At 40.1% G+C, this 20,879-nt stretch overlaps 1 protein-coding gene across 2 annotated transcripts in view; it reads right to left on the bottom strand.

Annotated features, from left to right (window-relative positions):
- si:dkey-237i9.1 (SEC14-like protein 1) overlaps positions 1 to 16,436 on the bottom strand; it is a 28,745-nt gene extending 12,309 nt beyond the window's left edge. The window contains exons 1-2 of one of the 2 annotated variants that reach the window (XM_017436861.3): positions 16,066 to 16,436; positions 12,701 to 12,790 (exon numbers count right to left, since the gene is read on the bottom strand). In XM_017436861.3, coding sequence (XP_017292350.1) covers positions 12,701 to 12,763 — 63 coding nt within the window. In that variant the 5' untranslated portion in view covers positions 12,764 to 12,790; positions 16,066 to 16,436. The remainder of the gene's footprint in view (positions 1 to 12,700; positions 12,791 to 16,065) is intronic. The other variant, XM_017436862.3, reaches the window with a different exon arrangement.
- Positions 16,437 to 20,879: the final 4,443 nt, after the last annotated feature.

Here is a 20,879-nt window from a genome sequence, read left to right as displayed (position 1 = left end):
GTCCTGTGAATGAGTGAATGCTGAGCTCAGTTTTTCAGGCCTGGGTCTCTGGAACGGCGAACGTACGGTTTTGTCCTGCCGTCAGCACAACAGCCCCGACCGTCAACATCCGTCAACTAATGCTGCGCGTCCTCACGAGGAAGTTCGTTTACTTCAGAACCAGCCTGAGGGACACAAAACCTTCAGTGCTCGATAAAAACTAGCCTTTATGACTACTGCAACCCGAAAAGGGACTGTTATTTTCAGTAGGAAAACAGGAAGAATGTATTTTTAATAACAAACAAAAAAAGTCCCATCCTAAACAGTAAGTTTGAGAAGGAAGTCGTTGACTAATGAAAGGAAATTTAGGCGTATGGATGTTAGAGACGTGCACACAAACCGTAGATCAGTTTGTTTTACATTACAGAAATGTAAATAAATTAAAAAAAGGTGAATGGAAATGATTAAAAGAAAAAAACATTTGCAAATAAAGTCTGACGTGGCAAAGCTTAAAATGACGTGACTCAGCAGCGGTTTCCTGTTCTCTGTAAAGCCACAAGTTTACAGAGTGCCGGCTTGGTAAACTTACTTAACTTCGTAAATTTACTCAATAAACAAAGCATTTCAAAGCGGGTTTCTTTTATTATTTTTTCTAAACTGCTTAAAAGAGCTTGGGAACAAAAACATTTGTTGTCAGTTAAACACAAAAAGCAAAAACCAAACACTCAGCATTCCAACAACATACCAACGAGCTTTTGTTGACGTGTCTTTGTTTGAGTTACTGAACCGTATTCAAACATCTCATTCAGGAGGCGCCGTCACCAACAAGAGCGTTCACGAAACGCGCACAAAAACCTTCACGTCCCGGGTTTTCAAGTTATTAAACCAAATACAGAAGGTGGGGTGTAAAATCTATCTGTAGATGCATCGCAGAGATGAAAAATTCTGAACAAATTTTCACATCTAAAATGGATTTTGTTAATGTTAATCTGTCAGCAGAGTAATTGTTGAGGAGCAGTTTGTCCCAGTAGAGTTGCCGTAGCTTCCTGTGGTAGAAACATGTTGCAGTAAAGATGAGTTTTCACATATTTTTCTTCATTTCTTCACTGTATCTGTCTGTAAGTAATAGTTTGACTTTAAAACGTTTAACCTGAGTATAAATTTCTAATAAAAAGCTAATCACATTAGATTTCTATGTCCTTTTGAACATTAAGTTAGCATATATGATAACTCTTTATTATTAGACACAAATGTATATAAATCAGTGTTTATTTATGTAGAATAAGCCACTTATTTAAGTTTCAATATAATCAAAATGTATCATGAGGTGCCTGAAGATTGCCACCCTATAAAATAAAAGACTAATATTATTTTGTTTGCCAATAAATTCAAACCAATTTGATTTAATCTACAAAACCAAAACTAGTTTTTGCTTTAAATTTGACAATCTGTGTGCAAGTGCACGAAGAATTAAAAACTATTTCAAGTCCAGGTGTAGGCTGTTGTACAGAGTTTTAGAAAAATCACAAAATTTTCTAACAAATTTTCATATCGTCTCTTAGTAAGCAGTCAAAACTGCCCTCCATCCACCCTCCTGTCAATTACTTCGGGAATAAAAAACAATAAAACAAGCCTTTTTAAGACTTGCCCTTTCAAATAACTCTTTCCTGGCCCACATTAACAGAATTGTCCAGTTCCTGACCAAAGATAAATATAGAGAACAGTGTGAGAACGTTGTCCTTCGGTCTCCATGGTGACGGGTTTCTTAGTCAAGCCTCAACTGACCGAGCAACGAGTAACAGCTCCTGGAATTAGGTCATTTTTTCTTTTTTGAAACGTGCTTTCCAAGGGTGGACGGAGAAGAAACAATAGATTATTACTTGATTTCTTCCTCCATACACAGAAAGAAAAATGAATGGTTTCCTCCTTGTTACAAAAAGCAGCGCGGTGAAAGCCATGGGTTTGGAAGATAAGAGCCGTTCTGCTCAGGAAGGGAAATTCAGGAAATCCAAGAGTTCCACAAACAAGGAGACAATACACTTTCAGCCCACGAAGGCCTCCACGGTGCATGCTAATGTGTGCCGAGTCCTTCCTCGCAAGCAGCCCGGGCATGATCTATTGTTCGACTGTGTCACAGGAAAAAATACCTTAAATATAGACAGAACCAAGGGTCAAACGAGGTTGTCAATTAAATGTGTAAACTAAATGAGCAGAAGTTTATCAGTCTGCTAATAAAATGCTTGTTAAAAACTGGGATAAAATATCAAAGTGAATTCAGTTTTTTCTCTTGGCCTGCACGTCCTTACACGGTTGGTGAGGTATGAGGCGACAGGGTGGGGCAGTGGTTAGTGGTTGGTGTCGCCTCGCAGCAAGAACATCGCAGGATCGCATCACGGGGCTTTTCTGGGTGGAGTATGTAAATTTTTCCCGTGAACGCGTGGGTTTTCTCAGAGTTTCCTCCCACAGACAATCTAAATTACCTCTAGGTGTGAGTGAGCGAATGAGTGATTGTTTGTCTCGTTTCTGCGATGGACTTGAAACGTGTCCATGGTGTCCCCCGCCTCTCGCATGATATCTGCTGGAGACGGACAACAGGAAAGGAAAATGCATCGATGGACGAATGGATGTTGATGCACTGAAGTAAGAATGGAGGATCATTTGCCGTCTTTGTTGTGTTGACAAATCACTACACATTCTGCACCATGTTTTTTGCATAGTGCAATGCTTCCTACTCCAGCATTTCGAGTTGTTGGAGCATTATTTGCATGAACTGCTGGGAGCAGCGCGCACGTTTAACAACCTGTGGTTAAAAGTTCAGATACGATTCTCCAGAGTTTGTGTGTGGGGAAAAAAAAAAAAAAAAAAAAAAAAAAAAAGCTCCACTCCCAATATTATTATTTCCAAAACACAAAAATTTAAAATGAAAACACCCTCACCTGAAGGCAAATCACATTTAATGGCTTTGATGAAATATTTTCCCCTGAATTCTCACCTGTGCAGAAACAAAATGCAGGTTGCAGCAGGCATCAACAGAAATCAGCCTTACAAAGACTCCCAGTGAATATTAAACTCTACAGCTCAGGGCAGAATGCCAGGAAAAAGGGCTGTCCCGCTTTCTGTCGAACAACAAAACATGCTTGAAAATATAAAATGCATCTTCCATCCATCCATCTAATCCAAAGCTGGGTCAGGGAGACAGCAGGTCACAAAGCTAAATATAGCAAAACGTGAGCTAAAATGTTCCAAAATGCTATCTAAAAGTATCAAATGACTAGCCAGAAGCTTAAAGTAACAAAAGAAGAAGAATGTTTTTCCTATAGTAAAGTAAGTAAAGTTAAATATTCTGAAAAGCACAAAAGTTACAAGAACCAGAAGTCAGAGCACTCATCTCCTGAATGAGATGAAGTTTTGTGATATATGAACGGCTAAAATAGCACAAATGCAGTAGCAGATATGGAAAAATGAAAAACAGGAAAGAGTGTGAATTATGGATCATTAGAGAAAACCTGAATAAGTTTGATTTCCTGGAAATGCTGCATCTTAGGGAAAGAAAAACAAATAAACCACTTTCTCATCTAGTCGATCTTGGCACCGGGTCTCGGGTCAGTCTGCAGAAGGATGTGGCAAATCTTTTTCCCCACAGGTTTCACGCTTCCAGCTTCCTGAGAGGCTGAGCCATATCTCTGAAGCTTATGAAAATGGTTGTATAACGGAGACAACAGACACCCAGAGGTCAGCCTCAGCTATTTTTAAAATGGGAACATTTAAAAATGGGAACATTTAGATTGGGGGCACTTTTAAGATTAAGATATTAGAGGAGGAAGGCTTAGAGACTATGTTGAAACAAACCAGGAAATCCAGAGCACAAACACGGAGAAGGAGGCGGACTGTCTGCAGCGCAAGAGGAAGAAAATATTGTGAAACACTAAGATATACTTTAATGTTGCATGTCTTTCAACCTGGTAAAGAAACTGAACACACAATCATCTGTCACACATTGATTTATTATTATTTTAAATACCATCACACCAATGAAAACAACCAAAGAGATACAAAAACTAGAGCGCGGCTACATTTCTGGTTTTCCTTAAGCTGCTCGCTGATATTGACACCAAGAAGTCCATTCATCCTGTGTAACAAATATCGCCCCCATTGACGCAAGACACAAACAAAACCTGGCTTTCAGCGTGGGCCGTTTACAGGAGCGTGACGTCAGTCAGCCTGGTTTCGGTGGCTACAAATCATTAGGCGTTCCCACCCACCACCTCAGGCAGCTCTGGGCCTTGACCCATCATGGACGTCACTACACGGGTCGAGATGGGGTATTAGACGGGCAATGTGTGTAATATCGTTTGGGGACTCTCGGCCGTGTAAGTGCAAGTAATTGATTGGACGGGCAGGGCCGTGTTTAATGTTGCTTGTAAAAAGAGGAATCTCCTGACAAACACCGAGTAAAACGAAGCGTTCAGGCCACGGATTCCTCGACAATCATGAATAAGAATTCAAATAAACACAAGCAAAATGACAATAACTTTTATTACACTCCTTTTATCCATTTGTGGTTATTGTTTTTATCTTTGTAACAATTATAGTGAAATATCCAGATAGGTGTTCATTTGAGCTTGTGTTTTGTGACCCGACCACACTTTTAGAATCGCTGTTTTAGGCTGCTGAAGAACGAATGAAAGTAGTGTTCATTTATTTTTTCAAACAACCTGCGTCTGTAATAAATGGCCTGTGGCATAATTTGTTTCCATAATCTGAGGTGTATAAAACAAGCGAAGCAACAAACAAAAAGATCCTAAATAGGGACGGAGATGAGGTTTGAAAAGACCGTGAAGGGTAAAAACAAATAAACATCGGGGTTAAATAAAAATGTGTTTATACAAAAATTAATGTTACAAGCCAAACCTTGTCATTACCTGGAAAAGCAGGAGCCTCAGTGGTTTACTAGCAAAACAAAGGATAAAAGCCTTTCCTTAGAAGCAATAAATGGATTGAAATTCTCAATACGACTGCTTCCACTGCCACAGTTTCTCTGAAAACATGTCGGTCACAAAATGTCCACTGTAAGAGCCAACCCCTTCCCCAACACATACACGCAGATCTTGAGATTAATTTCATCTAGCGTGTCAAATCAGTTTATTGAAAGAAGTGCAGGACATTAAACTGCTTCACTCCAAACACAGAGGCGTGCTGCCAAAGGGGCGCAAAGTCTTAAGATGTTAAAGCTTTATTTAAAAACACCGGAGTGGGCCAATTCTGCAGCACAGGAACAACAAAAATCACAAACACAACATTCAATCCCTAAATCTAATTAAATTCTGTTGCGTAAGTATCTGTTTTCTGTTTTCTATGACTGTTCAGCAAACAGCCCAACATGATTGTAAACATGAAGAACAACTCTACAGCTTCTTACAGATTTTCTTGGGAATACGATTTAATTTCCGCTCATGAATCAAACCCTGACTGAACAGATATCTCTGCCAGGTTTAGTTGCTAAACGGGTCAAGCCTTTTATGCTTTTCAATACGAGTTTCACTAGTTCACGTTACATGAACATTCAAAGACAAAGCAAAAGAACAGTGAGCCACTCACGTGAGGTAAAGTAAATAAAAACCACTCTTAGGGGCAAAAAAAAAAGGGCCTTTATATTTCAGTTCTCTAAAGCTTGGCCAACCAGTTGGGCAACTTTGGACCACAGAAGTCTCAAATTATGTTGACATGGCATTCTCCCTCCATCTTGTTGTAAAACAGGTCAATTTAACTGCGTTTATATTTAAAAAGATGCTGTAGTTAAGGAGTATATTATAGCAAATTCTAAAAGGTAACATAGCACCATATCTTTCTGTCGAGATCAAAACACTAAGCAAAGGGGTGGAAATGATTAGAAGCAGCAGAAAGAACAAGCTTCTGGCTTAAAGGACAAAACAATAGAGCCCTTGGTCTCTGCGTGTCATACCGCCCACTTATCTCCTTTCAGTGAGCTGCATTGTAACAGCAGAACCGTCTAGAACCACCAACACGGAGGGAGGCGGGGACGAGCTGCTGAGTGCAAACCTTACATAAACGTAAGGCCCTAAACGTCTGGCGGACCATGCCTCACCGAGGTGCCGGGTTGGGCATGTGTGACTGGATACATGAGCGGACCGGGGAATTCAAAGCAGGAGGCCGAACGTCTGTCCATGAAATGTTCAGCCATGAAGCTTTAGGGTTTTCACTTTCACTTAAAGACTTCAAGTCTGAGAGTTAATCAAAAGGCAAAACCTAAAACTATATCAAAATCAGCATCTGATGACTCATTTTGGTGAGTTTAATTAACGTTACGTTAAATCCTGATCCTAAACACAATCTGAAATATCTGAATGTAGTTCAATGAGAATTTTATTTATAAAAAGGAGTTCTTGGAAGGACAAAAAGTTGGGGCATAGGTGATTTATGCTGCCATTTTTCTTCCCACCCTTCTTTTAGGCACATCATATTTATATTACTTTAAAATCAGTGGTTCCTAAATGTTTTAGAGTCTGACCCACAAAAACAGCAGTGAGACTCGTGACCCCAACTTCTGCTGGTTAAAGGATACAAACATTCTCAATAAGTCAAATAAATCTAAGATTTAAGAATTTTTTTAATAATTTCTGACTACTGTTTTAATGTCCTGTGACAATTGTGGTCAAACTACATAACTAACAGTCATTTTTTAAACTGAATTACAAGATCACCTTAATGGGATTTCATATATAATATGGTACAGACCTTAGCTTTGGAAACCACTGCTCCAAATTAAAGTGTCTGCTTTCTGTTTAAAATCTGCCGATGCTGTTTGAGGATGCAGACTCCTTCAGCAAATGTTGACGTAAATGGGATGGAAGGTCAGAAAACGTATGGAAAAGGTCGTTTCGGAAACATATTTTGGTCTTCATTTGCACTCAAATAGATTTTAGTAACGAGCTTCGACCAATACCCACGAAGACACGGGCAGAAACTGTCGCAGCATAATGTAGACACTCTCCTGCTGAACTCTGAGTCACCACAGCGCGGGATGACTGCAGTGAAAAATCGCGCTAACGGCTGAATTGTATAAGAATATGTGCGCACACATCCATCGGTTTCTAGCGGACAGGAGGAAACAGGGGGGGAGGGGAGCTGAAGCAGCATCTCAACCTTGCAGCAGAGAAAAGGATGAATGGAATCAGCTCCTGAAGCCACGTGGCCGTACGGCTCTGCATCACTTCTCTGCACGATAAGCTCCTCTGCCTGCCTCAGATCGTAACTCTTCATTGTTTCTGGCAAACATCGTCTGACAGAATAAGTGAATTAGATGCTGCAGGAAACGCGCCGACAAGACTGATTTAGAAAAGGGGAGGAAATACTCTGAATTAAAACAGACAAGCAAAATGATGGAGGGAAAAAACTGATAAAGGCATACTTACAGACCTAAACAAGGAAGAATTTCACTAAAGCAGGCTCATAAAATGCGTATCTTAATATTATACGTCCCCTGAGGAGATCTGTTTAAATACTTTGTATAAATGAGTTGTCATCCATTAGTGTTGTGCTACGTTTCAATGGAAATATGTTACCATTACAAAAAAAAAAATGACCCAATTTCCCTCTTAAAACATGAAGAGTGCCAGCTTGTGTAAGCAGACATTTCTAAACGTGAGTCCATGAAGTGAGTTAGAGACGAGCCGACAGCTCAGTAACGGATTAAATCAACAGAATAAAGCCCGGGATGCTTCTGCAGCAGAGAATTGGACTGTAAAAGCCTTGAACCAGACCTGAACATAAGTGGGTCAGGACATGGTGAGACAGGATGTCACCCCAGCAGGCCCAATCTGCAGAGAGCCAGGCTAGACAAAGGAAAGGGGGAAAGTAGGATGAGCTAAGTTTAGATACATCGACATGGCTGTAATCAGAAAAAAACAACATGCTGGCGAGATGACATTTAGAAAATTGTGCCACAGATGAACCATAAAAGCAACAGAAGGTCTAAAGAGCAAAAAAAAAAAAAAAACTTGCTCTACACCATCTGTTTGACCAAAACCCACCAAAGAATAAACTCTTCATTAACCACATGTCTTCTGTCGTCTCTTTATGTTGCGTGACATATCTGAGTGTCATTATCACCAGCTGACTTTCAGTGTTATCATTCAGGCAAAGCAGTCACTGGGTACGTGTCATTTCCTGAATTATCTTAATGTTGCATAAAAGAAGCAGAAAGAGGCAGCATTTCCTGTACAATGTGACGGGTCATTTTATATTCACTGTTTGCCGACACTTCAATAATGAGTTCCTGAAAACAGAGAAACCACAGAAGTGATGCAGGCAACAGGAAGCATGAAGCAAGGGCATCTGGGGGAGGAATGGGGGAGGGCAGATGCATCCAATTATTAAAATCCATCCAGTAGTTCATGAGAAATCTTGCTAACAGACAAACTAGGTCAACTCCAACAGGTAATGCTGAAGTCTTTGAGCATGTGAGGAGAATGAGTCTCAGCTATTACCACACCAAACTACGCTCTTGTGCAATCTGCTGTTCTCGTAATGCGTTGGGGATCAGTCTGAGCTACTACCAAACTAAATTACAGCCATTTATTTGTTTTCCAAGGTCAGTTAGCTGTGCAGTCATATTGAATCGAGTCGACTCCAAAACTGTGTCAGTTGTGCAGGTACATCCGATGATTCGGACAGACTTATCCGTTTTTATTTAAATGTCAAACATGAAACAAAGAATATAAGGTGAAAGGGTCTGAGTCACACAAACACTTAAGTGCCTTATTAATGTTCCTTTGGTTCTTGCTTGCTACACAGGAAACAACAGGCTCCACTGTCCTTTGTGTTGTACACAATAAGTAACAGAAAACAAAAAAAGATGAGAGAAATAACAGCTTTTACCATAAAAATTCCTTCATGTGACCCCATGAGGAGGGAAGCTGCAGCCTGAATTTGTAGGAAAGGTTTAACCAGATATGCATCTAAAACTGGGTTTTGTTTTTTAGTTTTTTATTTCTGCTCTGTGTCATTCAGAATGCTTTATTAGCAAGTTTTTATGAAGACAACCCAGAATGTTTTAAAATTCACACATTTGTCATAAAAAACAAAGTTTCTGACGTATGCTGCAACTGATTAAGAAAGTTTAGTCACCGTTGCTGATGGTGCGGTAAAGCCCAGCAGACGTTACACTAACATTGTACATCCTGTTCTGTATTCTCTTGAAACTGTACTGGAACGGAGGAAGGACGAAAGCACTTTGCCCTCACGGATTAGTCACAAACAAAAACGTTTCCATGGAACAGTTTAGGCAAACATTAGGCTCCAATTCATTGAATTCCTTCTCTGCGACATGAATATTAATTCACTGCTTACAGGGAAGTTAAGGGTATTTGTTGTTCATCACCTTCAGCTGGGATGAATTTAAGTTGGTAGTCATACACTCACTGTTTGGTTTTTTATGCGTTTCTTTTTCTCTTCTGGCTACTGAAGTCCTTCATGTATTAAAAGCTTGTGCCTCCCCAGGCTAACGACAACAACAGGGGTGTTGTGTTGAGCTTTTGACATTCCACTGAGACTCCCTGAGGACGGACCCGAGGCTCTGACACTGGACTGCAGCGATAATGGCAGCACCAGCACTGACTACATTTCCTGTTATTGAGATGCAGCAGAGACAAAGGGACTGCCGTAGAAAGAGAGGATTAAAAAAAAAAAAAAAATACAGTTTTGCTCCTTATGTGTGAAATTAAACAACATTTGTGATGCAGTAAAGCATTTAATATGGATAAAATGTTTTGTGGGCTCAAACAAACCTCTTTTCTGCCAGAAAACATGTCCGGGTCTCAAGACCACATCAATAACATTTATTAAAATGCTGTTTCAAATCTGCCCATCTTCATTTCGAAAGTGCACTCCAGCAGATTTATGATTCAATGTGGGGTGGCTCCCAAAGTGGAAACAAATAATGGCCTAGAATACAGTTTTGCAAGCTGTAAACATGAAAAAAAGCCATGATTTTTAAAAGACTGGCCACGCAAAACACGGCCGCATGACTCACTGGTTGCTTGGCTGCAAGCATTCAGAAATCTGTGAGACTGCAAGCAAAAATTTATCTTTTTTTCCTTTCAATTCTCAGGCACTGACTAGTCTCAAACAGTTGCAGCAAGAGGTGGTTTCAGAAGTCTGCAAAGCGACTATCAGTGCATCTAAAATCACCCTGAGCACAGTCCGGGCGCTGCACCTCAGAGTTCTGCCTTTTGCACAAAGTTACATGATGTTAACATTAAAGAATCGATTCAAAATTGTTTTTGTTCAGGTCCCACTCTCATGAGACGCCACCTTTAGATTGACCTAAAAAAGGTTCATCTGAGCTGGACTGTTGCTTTCTTTTAATTCATAACTCTCAGAATGTCGGCTCTCGAAAACTAGTTGGTGAAATACCCAAAATATACAAGTTTCAGTAAAGAAGGGCAATCTGACGGAAAGACATTCGACAGAAGGTATCCCATACCGTTGCAGTAATTAAAGGGAGGAAAGAAAAAGATCGTAAAACCCATCAAATTTTCTCCTGCCAAATGATGACTGACAAATATGCCCAGATGCTGTCAGCAGTAGGAATACCAAGAATACCAAGTTGAGAAAAGGGAACATTGAGTGCAGCAGCACAAAAACATCTGAAGGGCATCTGAGATCCAAGCCTCGCTTACGCAAGAGGAGTACACTTCTGCTTCAGCAGCGTTAGCCAGAGGTTGAAAAACTTTGATAGCACCATTCAGCGAGCAAAGAGCCTCCCCAGGGTCGAATGAGGAGCCAATGCATGTCAAATAGACTGGAGGAATGTATTCAAAGGCTTAGACAGGGGAATGCAAGCTTGGTTTTTAGTCTAAAATTAGAAAAAGAGATGTTTCAAAGATCTGACAGAATCCAAACAAGTTCAAGTGGAGACAGAGTGCCGCAATCGTTAAAGCAAAGTGTTTAATTTATTAATTTAAAGCTTAAAAAGAGGAAAGTCAGACTTAAGACATGTCCGACAGAAGAACCAGAGGAAGACATAAAGACACGTACGTGTGGCGTTGTGCTGATAATACTCAAACTGATTGCCCAATGTGTAAAGCAGGGGAAAAAACTGAAAGCAGTCTTGGCTTGGAGAAGCCATTTCTTGTCAGGTCACAGTATCATGTGATTGCTTCCCTACAAACCAGTCTGTTTTTCTGCTGTTAAGCTGCAATCGTGACAGAGCAGCTATGGAGGAAGTAAGAGCAGAGACGTTTCTCTGGGTTTGCAACGAGAAAAAGAGCCAGTGAGTGTTGTGACGCACCACCGAGTCTGCTATGCAGCGTCTGCAGAAATCCTGCAGAGAAAAAGTCACAAACGAAACATTTTCCCAGTTACCAACACGAAGGAAAGCTACAGATAATAACCGTGCTGTGTCTTTATTATGTTACAGAAGACAAATGTGCTCCTTATGTGTTCCTGTCCCAGTTTAAAAATACCCAGCATGTTCCAGATGTGACCTAGCAACAAAATCTCCAAAAGGTTTATCATCTCCAGCTTAAAAATCATGCAACGCTGCCTTTCTATTATTACTGTTTCACCTTTGTGGTAGCATACGTGGACCTAGGTTCAGGTACCAGCTATTTATTTATAGACATCTGTTTGCACACCGCTCAGTCCAGCCAGCGTTAAGGAGATTTAGCCTCCCTGCATCCTCCCTCTCGCCAGCAAAGCTGATTTCCATTTAAAGAAAATAGTCCAGGTCTGCAACATTATGTACTAAAACACATGACGGCATGCAGCAATGGACCTGCAATAATACTGCAGACAAAATGCCAAATAATTACTAATAATTTAAATAAATCAGCAGAAATATTAGATGCTCTGACTGAAACTGCTGTCTGTATAATCAGGTTAAGTATCTGCACGCATGAAATGTATTGTCATCGTCTCCCACCACAAAAACAGATGTTACCCTCTGAGGTTCAGACAGTAAGATCATATTTTTCTCCACTGAACCCGTCTAACAAACTCTCATCCTAAAGCATTCTGTTAAAGACTGAGCACCAGCAGGACGTGGAGAAGTCAGCACCAAAAAAGGAGAAATTAAGACTTTAGAGCAGAGAATATAAATGATGCAGAAGCAAAGCTGCAGAAAAAGACATTTAAAGAACTGGCCAAAAAAAGAAAAAGAGACAACAAAAATGCAAATCCATGTTTGATCTTTTTCGGCATGAGCACTTTTTGCAAGAGCTTTAACCAAACCATGCAGCAAGGCAGTCAGCTGTAAAAAGCCATGCATGGCACTGAATATTTTATGCTGCAAATGGACTACAACTACCAAGTCTCTGCAGGATTTCTGTTAGACATGGCAGCAGAACCGTGTTGTATTTTCAGACGATTGTTCAAATGTGCTGCACAGTGATTTCACACTTCAACTACCAAGTATTCAGTGAAAAAAGGAAAACCACAGCAAGAGAAACGGTAATATCTGTTTTGCAGCAGGACCGTGGACGTAGTTATTATTCTACTTAATTTGAAAATTCAGCCTCAAGTCATTTTGTTTGATCAGAGACGTCAGCAGCACGGACGGCGCAGCAATCAGGCTTCAAAGACAGCAATCTGAAAACATGAGAGTGACCTTTGTGGCGCCCACTCACCAGCGTTGCATAACTCTGCATCTCATGCATTCAAAATTCATGCAGACAGAAAATTGATAGGTAAAGCCACTTACCGCCATCACCAGCTCAAAGGGGTGCTTGTAAACCCGCACGGGTGACTGATACTTCTGCACCATGATTGGGATTATAGTAACACCAGCAACCTGAACAAAAAAAAAACAAACAAAGAAAACAATTATTGGTCAGAAAACAGCAACAGATCAGAAATTATAAAAGAAAGGTGAATCATATGGGTGCATCTGATTATGATAATTAATCAACAGCTAATTGATACGACCATCATTTAATTTCTTTAACGTTTCAGCTAAAATAACACGTCACTAGAACTGTGCTGCATACATCAGTCGAGTTCCTGTTGGCTCCGTCTGAGAAAAACACTTAAACAGAAACAAAACCTGCAGCTGCGACAGTTTCAGAAAGAGCTAAAAGATTTGAAAGGTTGGAGGGTTCTGAAGTGTGGAAGTACTTCAAGCTAGCTGCAGGATCTCAAGATCTTTTTACCCATCAGAAGAGTGAAGCACACAGGGACTGATGAGACAGGAAAAACTAAATGACTATATCATTTGTTTAAGCTGCTAAATATACGTTATAAAGTTGGACAGGTTGTCTGTCTGCTACGTTTTCCAGTGAATAAATGTTGGAGGAAATTCGACCTTGGTTAACGTTGGATAACACTGCCAGTGTTGTTAAATTGTTTAGATTAATCAAAATGAAAACAGTGTTAGTGGCAGCTCTAGTGTAAAAGGATGAGCTGTGATTGATGGTCTCACTCATCAATAAATGCATCCCTTCCTGCTCATTCATAAAAGAACGACTGCTGAAGGCTTTTCATTGACAGCTACTGGGCAGAAAACAAATACACTCAGCTAAGCACGACGACGCTTCATAAAATCAATTTTAAAAAGCGGGTTTTGCTCTGTATGTAAAATTTAAGCAACACATACCACATGCTGAAACATTTGAACAGAGCCAAGAGCTTTTCTCTGGCCTCCGTTCAAGCTCCAGATGAGAGAGAGAAAAAAATACATAAAAAGCATTTAACAGAATGTTCCAGATGTGGAAGCAAACACATCACGTAAAAGGATTTTTATTTGTTGTCATTTTGTGCATGTGCCATGTTTAGCCGAGAGCTCGCCGTAATTTTTGCTCAGCGTGCTGATACATGTCTGACTGCAGGGAAACGGTGGGAGCATGTCTGCGAGGATGGGTGGGAGCTACAGGGATCAGAACGGAGGCTCTGAGGTGCAAAACAAAAACCCCAAACAGGCCAAAAACACTGCCACGCTGCAGAAAACACAACAACAAGACTAAGGAAATCATACACGTTTGTCACATCGACTGAAAAGGACTTCAGGGCTTTGGTTTGGCTCTGTTGACTTGCCTTTTGAAACTTTCCAGTTTTGTTGTTGTGTTTTCTTAAATCTTTTGAAAGTTATTTGCTAATTTCCAGCTGTGTTTTTGGCGTTGTTGCGTTCTGTCCGGTTTCGTTGTGCTTTGCTCCTCTGGGCCGCCACAGATCAGAACAGGCGGGCTCTAACAACCAGGCTAGGTCCGACAGAACACTGACGGGTCTCCACTGCGTCCCGTTTAAAACAACACTTTAACTACAGCAGTGCATAATTACCATCATGATCCAGGATCAGTCAGCAACTTCAAAAACACGGCAGAAGAAAACAAGACCATTCAGTAAGACCTTTTCATTCTGCAGCTCCTGATCATGTAACCAGATTTAGGTCACTGGAAGCTGCCATTTTATTTCCTTAAAGTGTTTGCTTACATTTTACTCATCCTGGGGATGCACCTTTTGTTTGGTCCTTGGTGTGCGTCACACTAATGCTGATATTTAATCTGATATTTCTGTACAATCGCAGCCATTGTGATGCAGTTTTTGTCCACTATAAAGATTTTTTAAGACCCATTTAAAAAGTACTTCCTGCAAAGTATGAAACCAAAGACAAGAAAAAAGAAAAAGTGACTCCCACAGTTTTCCAGACATAGTCATATGCCATTCTGAAATGCAGGTCTGCATTCAATGTAAACAAAGCTCAACAACAAAGTCACATGATCAGCCAACATTAGTCTGTGTCCGTAAACTAATATGGTGGAATCAGACAAGCATAGGCTCTCGGAAAAGACGGAAAACACAAAAAAAGGAAAGGAGGAAGACAACTGTCAAAATAAAAATCAGGCCGGTGGAGCGCCATAAAGAGTTCAGCTTTTAAACAAACAAAAATAATTCATTCTAAACCAGTAGGTTTACCATTTCAAGCTGTCTTTTTATTTGCATCCTTTAATTGAGAAATCCAATCGTAAATACGCACCAAAACATCTAAAATGTTGGATTTTCTGTTGTAAAGCCGCCTAGTTTCAGTCACTTAGGCCATTTTGTTTCTTCCTTCAATTATTTTTTAGGATTGATTTTTACGACTTTGCAACGAGTACCTTTAAGTCAAAGACGTCCAACAACTCAAGTTACAGCGTTGTTGAGCGAACAAGGTGGTCGGGGACTTTCTGCTGCGTCCTGTCCTGTCCTGTCCTGTCCTCCAGTCACCTGACCCAAGCACAAATGTCCCCTTTGTTGACACAGAAACCGGAGGAGTTTGTTTCAACAGTGCAACCAAGCTGGAAAGCCTTTCCATCAGAATATACTACAAGAAAGACTCTTTGAAAGACAAGATCGGCTGTCAAAGCTGAAGGAAAAATCTTTAAATTCTCAGGATTTGGAAAGAATAATAAAACTGACTGACTCTGCTTTACATTCATGCAATGACAGACTTTTCTGTGTTTTAAGAGAGGGAGAAAAGACCAAAACCCCTATGGTTAGGCAACATGTTTAATTAGGAAAAATGCCTATAAATAAACAAAGCAATTAAAACTCGATGTGTTTTGCTTGGGTTAATTAGTGCAGCCATCAAATAAATTCCTGTGGCAGCTACAGAAACATCCCGAAATGGTTTCGTGTTTTGAATAAATAGAATATTTGAGAAATATTTAAGTTCGTTTTTTAAATTCAGTGTTCATTTAGAACCGGTTTAACCGAAAAATGCTCCTTCCCAACCGACCTACAAAAGCTTTGCAATTAAAACAAAACATAATTCCTCACACGGATTTCTTTTTTTTTTACCTGCTGCCAAAAGGGACTTTTCACGAATATGTTTACTTCCTGTCAAAACAGCGTAACAATATGTCAACAAAATAAAGACAGAGAACCAAATCTTACTTAACAGACCTCCAAATTATAGCTATCAAATTAATGCCCATTTGTTAAATATTGCTTTATTTTAATAGGTGTAATATAATACGAACGGAACGATTTATCACAATAACTGGGTCACAGAATTACTTGTCTAGCGCGTAAGCTAGCGCTAACTTCACGAACCGGTGTTAAACTGAAGCAGATTTCGTATTTAGTGCTTACCAGTGTCTCGGAGAGAAAAACAAACGTGGACTTGTTTAGTTTGGTCAGTCGTGGTGTCTTCTGGAAGGGCAGTCCGTGTGAATTCTTGCCATTCCTCCTCGGCTCCTCACTTCGCCGGCTCCGCAGCTAGCTAGCCACAGTTAGCTCTGTTATGCTAACTGCAGCGGGACCGAGCGGCCATTAGAAGCTCACCGTCGCGGGGGGACGGGTTCTGTTCAACAAACAAACGGCTGTCACGGCTAAAAGATGGGTAAATGTTTCAAACGGTGCGGGTTCGGTCCTCCCCGCCGGTGAAGTGTGGAGCTCCTCTCTCACTCTGGAGGACAGCGGCGGTATTTCTGCCCCCGTCTCCTCCCCGCTCCGTTCAGTGAGCTCCGGTTTTTTTCCACCCCGCCGTGGTGCGTTCAGGAACACCCCTCCCCGCAGCTGCCGGAGTGAAGGACGAACAGCAGAGGACAGGCTGAAACTAATCATCATCCCCGAACTAAATTAGGCTCAGAGGGCAAAGAACATGCCGTGATGGATTTTGCAGCTGATAAAATAAATAAATAAAAAAATAAAAATCTGGGTACAAAATGTTTGCAGTTTTTTTTTTATTATGCAACCAGATCAGCCGCAGATTAATATCGTATGTTTGCAGTGATGAGAAATCTGTAAATCCAGATATCACAGCTGCACAGCCCGCATGGAGGAAAAGGACACTTAAATATTAGTTTAATATTTAAAACAAAAACCTTCTCCTGAGATCATATTGCCAGAGGCGCCACCAAAGGGGGATCCAGGGGGGGCAATGACCACCATGTAAAAGTGCTGCCCCCCCTCCCCCCCAAGGTCCCCCCTGAGTTCTGAGCTTTTGTTTTGTCTGCATTTTTAAATTTCCCCAACTATTTTAGTAGCAGCTCACAGACATAAAACTTTGTTTTTAAGCATTTATTAGTTCAACAAATAGATTTTGTTGTTTTGGCTGCTCCCTTCTTCACGGTGAACTCACATAGAAGATTTGGCAACTGTTTTACGCTTCCTGACGCAACTTGGGCTCAAACTTGCAGCCTCAGGATGACAAAATATCACCAGTTTAGCAAATAAATATTAATACATTTTTTTATTAAACAGACAGTTAAAAATTAAAAGCTAATGTCCAAACAAAACCATTGTAAAAACAAAAAAATTGTTACAATAACCACTGAAATTTGCAAATAATGAGTTGTTAAAGCTAAAGTTGTTAAAGCTGAACCACTAGCTAAAAGCCAAAAAGAGCAAAATGTCAGCTAAAAGCTAAACTAACACATTGCTAGCTGAAACGTAACAAAACATTAGTTAAAAGCAGTAAATGTTATCTGAAAGTAGCAAAAATAAAAGCTAAAACTTTTAGAATGGCAGGTAAAAGCTTAAAGTAGCATAAGAAGACAAAAATAGAACCAGTAGCTGTGGCAGATTTAAAAGAAAACAATGTTTTTATAAGAAATTAAAGATTGAAGAGATCTCAATTTATTTATACGGGAGAAAATATTACTAAATAAAGTTAAATAATAGAATATATGTATTAAGTATAAGTATATAAATATTGAAAAGTATAAAAGTTACAAAAACCAAAGGTCATAGCATCATCTGAATGAGCCGAATGTTATGAAATATGAAGTATAGAAGTAGTTCGGTTGCAAAAAAAACAGGAAACAACAGTGTGAATCAGCGTTTACACAATAAAATAATAATAATAAAAGGAAGTGGTGGGCAGTGCAAAATTTGGAGAAAAATGTGAGAAATTTTGATATTAATGTTGTATTTTTACAGGGAAGGCTTTAGTGTTCCCAGTGAAATAAAATAAAGTGGGACTATAACTAAAGGAGTTCTCAACTTTCAGATTGCAATATTTCTTTAATAGCCTATACATGACAAAAGCAAAATAAAACTCCTGGAATTCGGTTTTGGTGCCATGCAGAAGATTAAAAGTGGCACGCCATCCGGCCATCCGGCCCCCCTTTAAACCTTCTCTGCACGTCTCGTCACAAAGCTGGGAAATCACTTTCAATTCAAACAACAGGAAATGGGAGAGAACGAGTCTCAGCTGTGAAATGGGCACATGAGTGCCAGATGAGTAACGGGACACTTGGCTACTAAATGTCCTGAGCAGCTGTGCGTGGCTTCGACGTGCGCTCATGCACTGCAGAGCTCACATGGCTCTCAGCTGAAAAACAGCTGAGAGCAGATCATTCAAGAGGAAATGAGGCCAAACTGGGCGAAGATTTGTCAGGAGGAGCCCAGAATAAAATTAAAAAAACAAACCAAACAAAAACAAGTGCATTAGGGGAGAAAAAAACAGAAATTAGCTAATAAGTTTAACCTTAAAGGCATGCAGTTTGGGTTGTGAACGACTCTCAGACGATGAGCAGAACTTGATTTGCAGGAGGAAGAAAAACTCTCAGCGATCTGAGTAAAAAGTCCTCCAGAAGATGAAAGCGGATCTAATTTCCATCAAACCACCCAGAGATGACTTCCTGAAACAAGAAGGGCGAACTGCGGGTCGGAAAAGCTTTCAGAGAAAACACACCTCCTTCAGTTTATAAAACAAACAAACAAACAAAAATGCCCCTATCCAAACAAAAGGACAGCCAGGTCGTGACGCAAAAACACGTCCGCCGACAGTTAATCATGGGGGTGCCTCTGTCATCACCGGTACCTTCAGGCAAAGGTCAAAGGTCAAACATGTCCAACACTGGCTTGTATTTATCGAGATTTCCCCTAACTCACTGAATCTTTTCATGCCGTTCTGATATTTAACTTCTTTTCAATGTTAAATTTCATTTAAATGATCAGAAATTGCAGTTTTGAGTTGGGCTCAGAGGAGACTGAGGCAGTTCACTGACCTCAGCCAACATTACACCCAATAAAGTTACTTAAAACGGCAGATTTCAGTTTTTGTTTCATTTTAAGAACTTTTAAGCCGTTTTTGGACGTTAATGTTAATGCTCATTGAAGAAGAAAATCACAGAATTAGGAGTTAACGTATGTTGGTTTAGTTGCAGATATGTTATGAAAAGTTTCATAACGTCGCGGCAGCACGATGGGTAAGTGGTTAGCACTGTTGCCTCACAGCAAGAAGGTCCTGGGTTCAAGCCCCGGCGTCTTTCTGTGTGGTGTTTGCGTGGGTTTTCTCCAGGTGCTCTGGTTTCCTCCCACAGGCTAAAAGCATGTTAGGGTACCTTCAGGTCCAGGGAGATCTGTGATCTCAGTGGGGCTCGCCTGGTTACATAAATTTCTGTGCTCAGTGTTTCAGTTTCCTCCCTCAGTCCAAAAATGGTCCACACTTAGTGCAGGGACAGAGGATGGACTCCTTGTCCTCTCTACCGCCTGGGTAAGCTGCCCTCAAGGAACATCAGTGAGACAGAGGTGATTCTAAACTGGCTGTGAACGTGAAGATGATAAAATATGTTCCAATGATCCATCTGTTGGTCACTTCTTGCAGCTGTAAATAGTTGCATGTTGTGCTGCAGCTGGTTTTTGATGCTTTGTTGCCATCTAGTGGAGGAGAACAAAAAGCTCTACAGAGAGTGTTCAGAATCAGAATTACTGGCCGAGTGTGTAAAAAACAAGGAATTAGTCTCCAGCTGCTGGCATCTCTCAAGTGGTACAATACAAATTAAAAAAAATACACAGGCAATGTGTTTGAGATGAGTCCATGAAGTGCAGATGGGAAGCTTCTGTAGTTTTCCATTACTAACATAGTGTTATAAAGTATTAAATAGTATTATCATAATACATGTGGATGGTTTCCATAAACTCACATGATGTCAACAAAAAGCAGCTTCCTGAAAAAAACAACACAGGACAGAACCATTTATTTATGTGTCAAACATTTTGGAAACAGCCCAATTCATTAATTCTTTTCTGTTACATATTGCATTATTTTTCTCTGTGTTTTCTTTTCTTTGTTCAGCTCTACAGCTGTGACGTAAAATAACAATCCATTCTTAAGAATACAACCAGAAGAGGGCCTTAAATGAAGACAACCTTCTGTGGTTTTATACAGATGTGCTTTTAAAAGAGGCATAAATAATAATGTTACCGCACAGATTCAGTTTCAAGGAAAGATAAATGTGTTTTTTTTTTCAATGTGTTTCCACCAAATTACAGCTGACAGGAGCTGTGCAGTCACTGGACTCAGAAATATCCTGCAGGTGTGAACAAACCGAGAACAGCCTGAGAGCAGGAAGTGGTTTTCAGAGACTGACAGTGAGGTCTGAGCAGGAAGTGCAGAGCTGCTTTCACAGGAAACTGATTTTAACAGTCAACAGTCCACAAGTGGATCCAAACAGACACAGCTGTTCTGTTTCTGATAGGTTCTGTACGTAGATGTGATCAAACCAACTGAACACCCCTTCTGTAATCATTTAGCTCTTTAAACAATTGTAAATTAAAACGTATGAACATGAAAACATAAATCTCAGAACTTTACTGAAATCACTTTGTTTGTTTTATTAGATGCAACCATTTATCTGGAGGAATCCAAAACAAAAGCAGTGTGAATAGAGCTGATCGACTCGGCTGAAAGAGCTAAAACTGAGATATGTTAAAGCTAAAAGAAGCAGAAAATTAGCTAAAAGGAGCAAAATGCTAGCCAAAAGTCGAAAAACTCAAGCTAAAAGCAGCACAAGAAGAGAGCAAGTATGCAACAAATCAATGTTTCTGAAGGAATGCTAAATATCTTGTCAGAATTTCATTAAATTTATTAGATTTCTAAAACATTTTAGACCCAAGAGCAGAACAAGAAGAGAGGCAGGGAAGTTTTGAATTTAAACAAAAAGAGCAGCCAAAAA

This window comes from Kryptolebias marmoratus, linkage group LG3 (genome assembly GCF_001649575.2).
Source record: "Kryptolebias marmoratus isolate JLee-2015 linkage group LG3, ASM164957v2, whole genome shotgun sequence".
Taxonomy (NCBI): Eukaryota; Metazoa; Chordata; class Actinopteri; order Cyprinodontiformes; family Rivulidae; genus Kryptolebias; species Kryptolebias marmoratus.
This window is presented reverse-complemented; position numbering and strand designations above follow the sequence as displayed.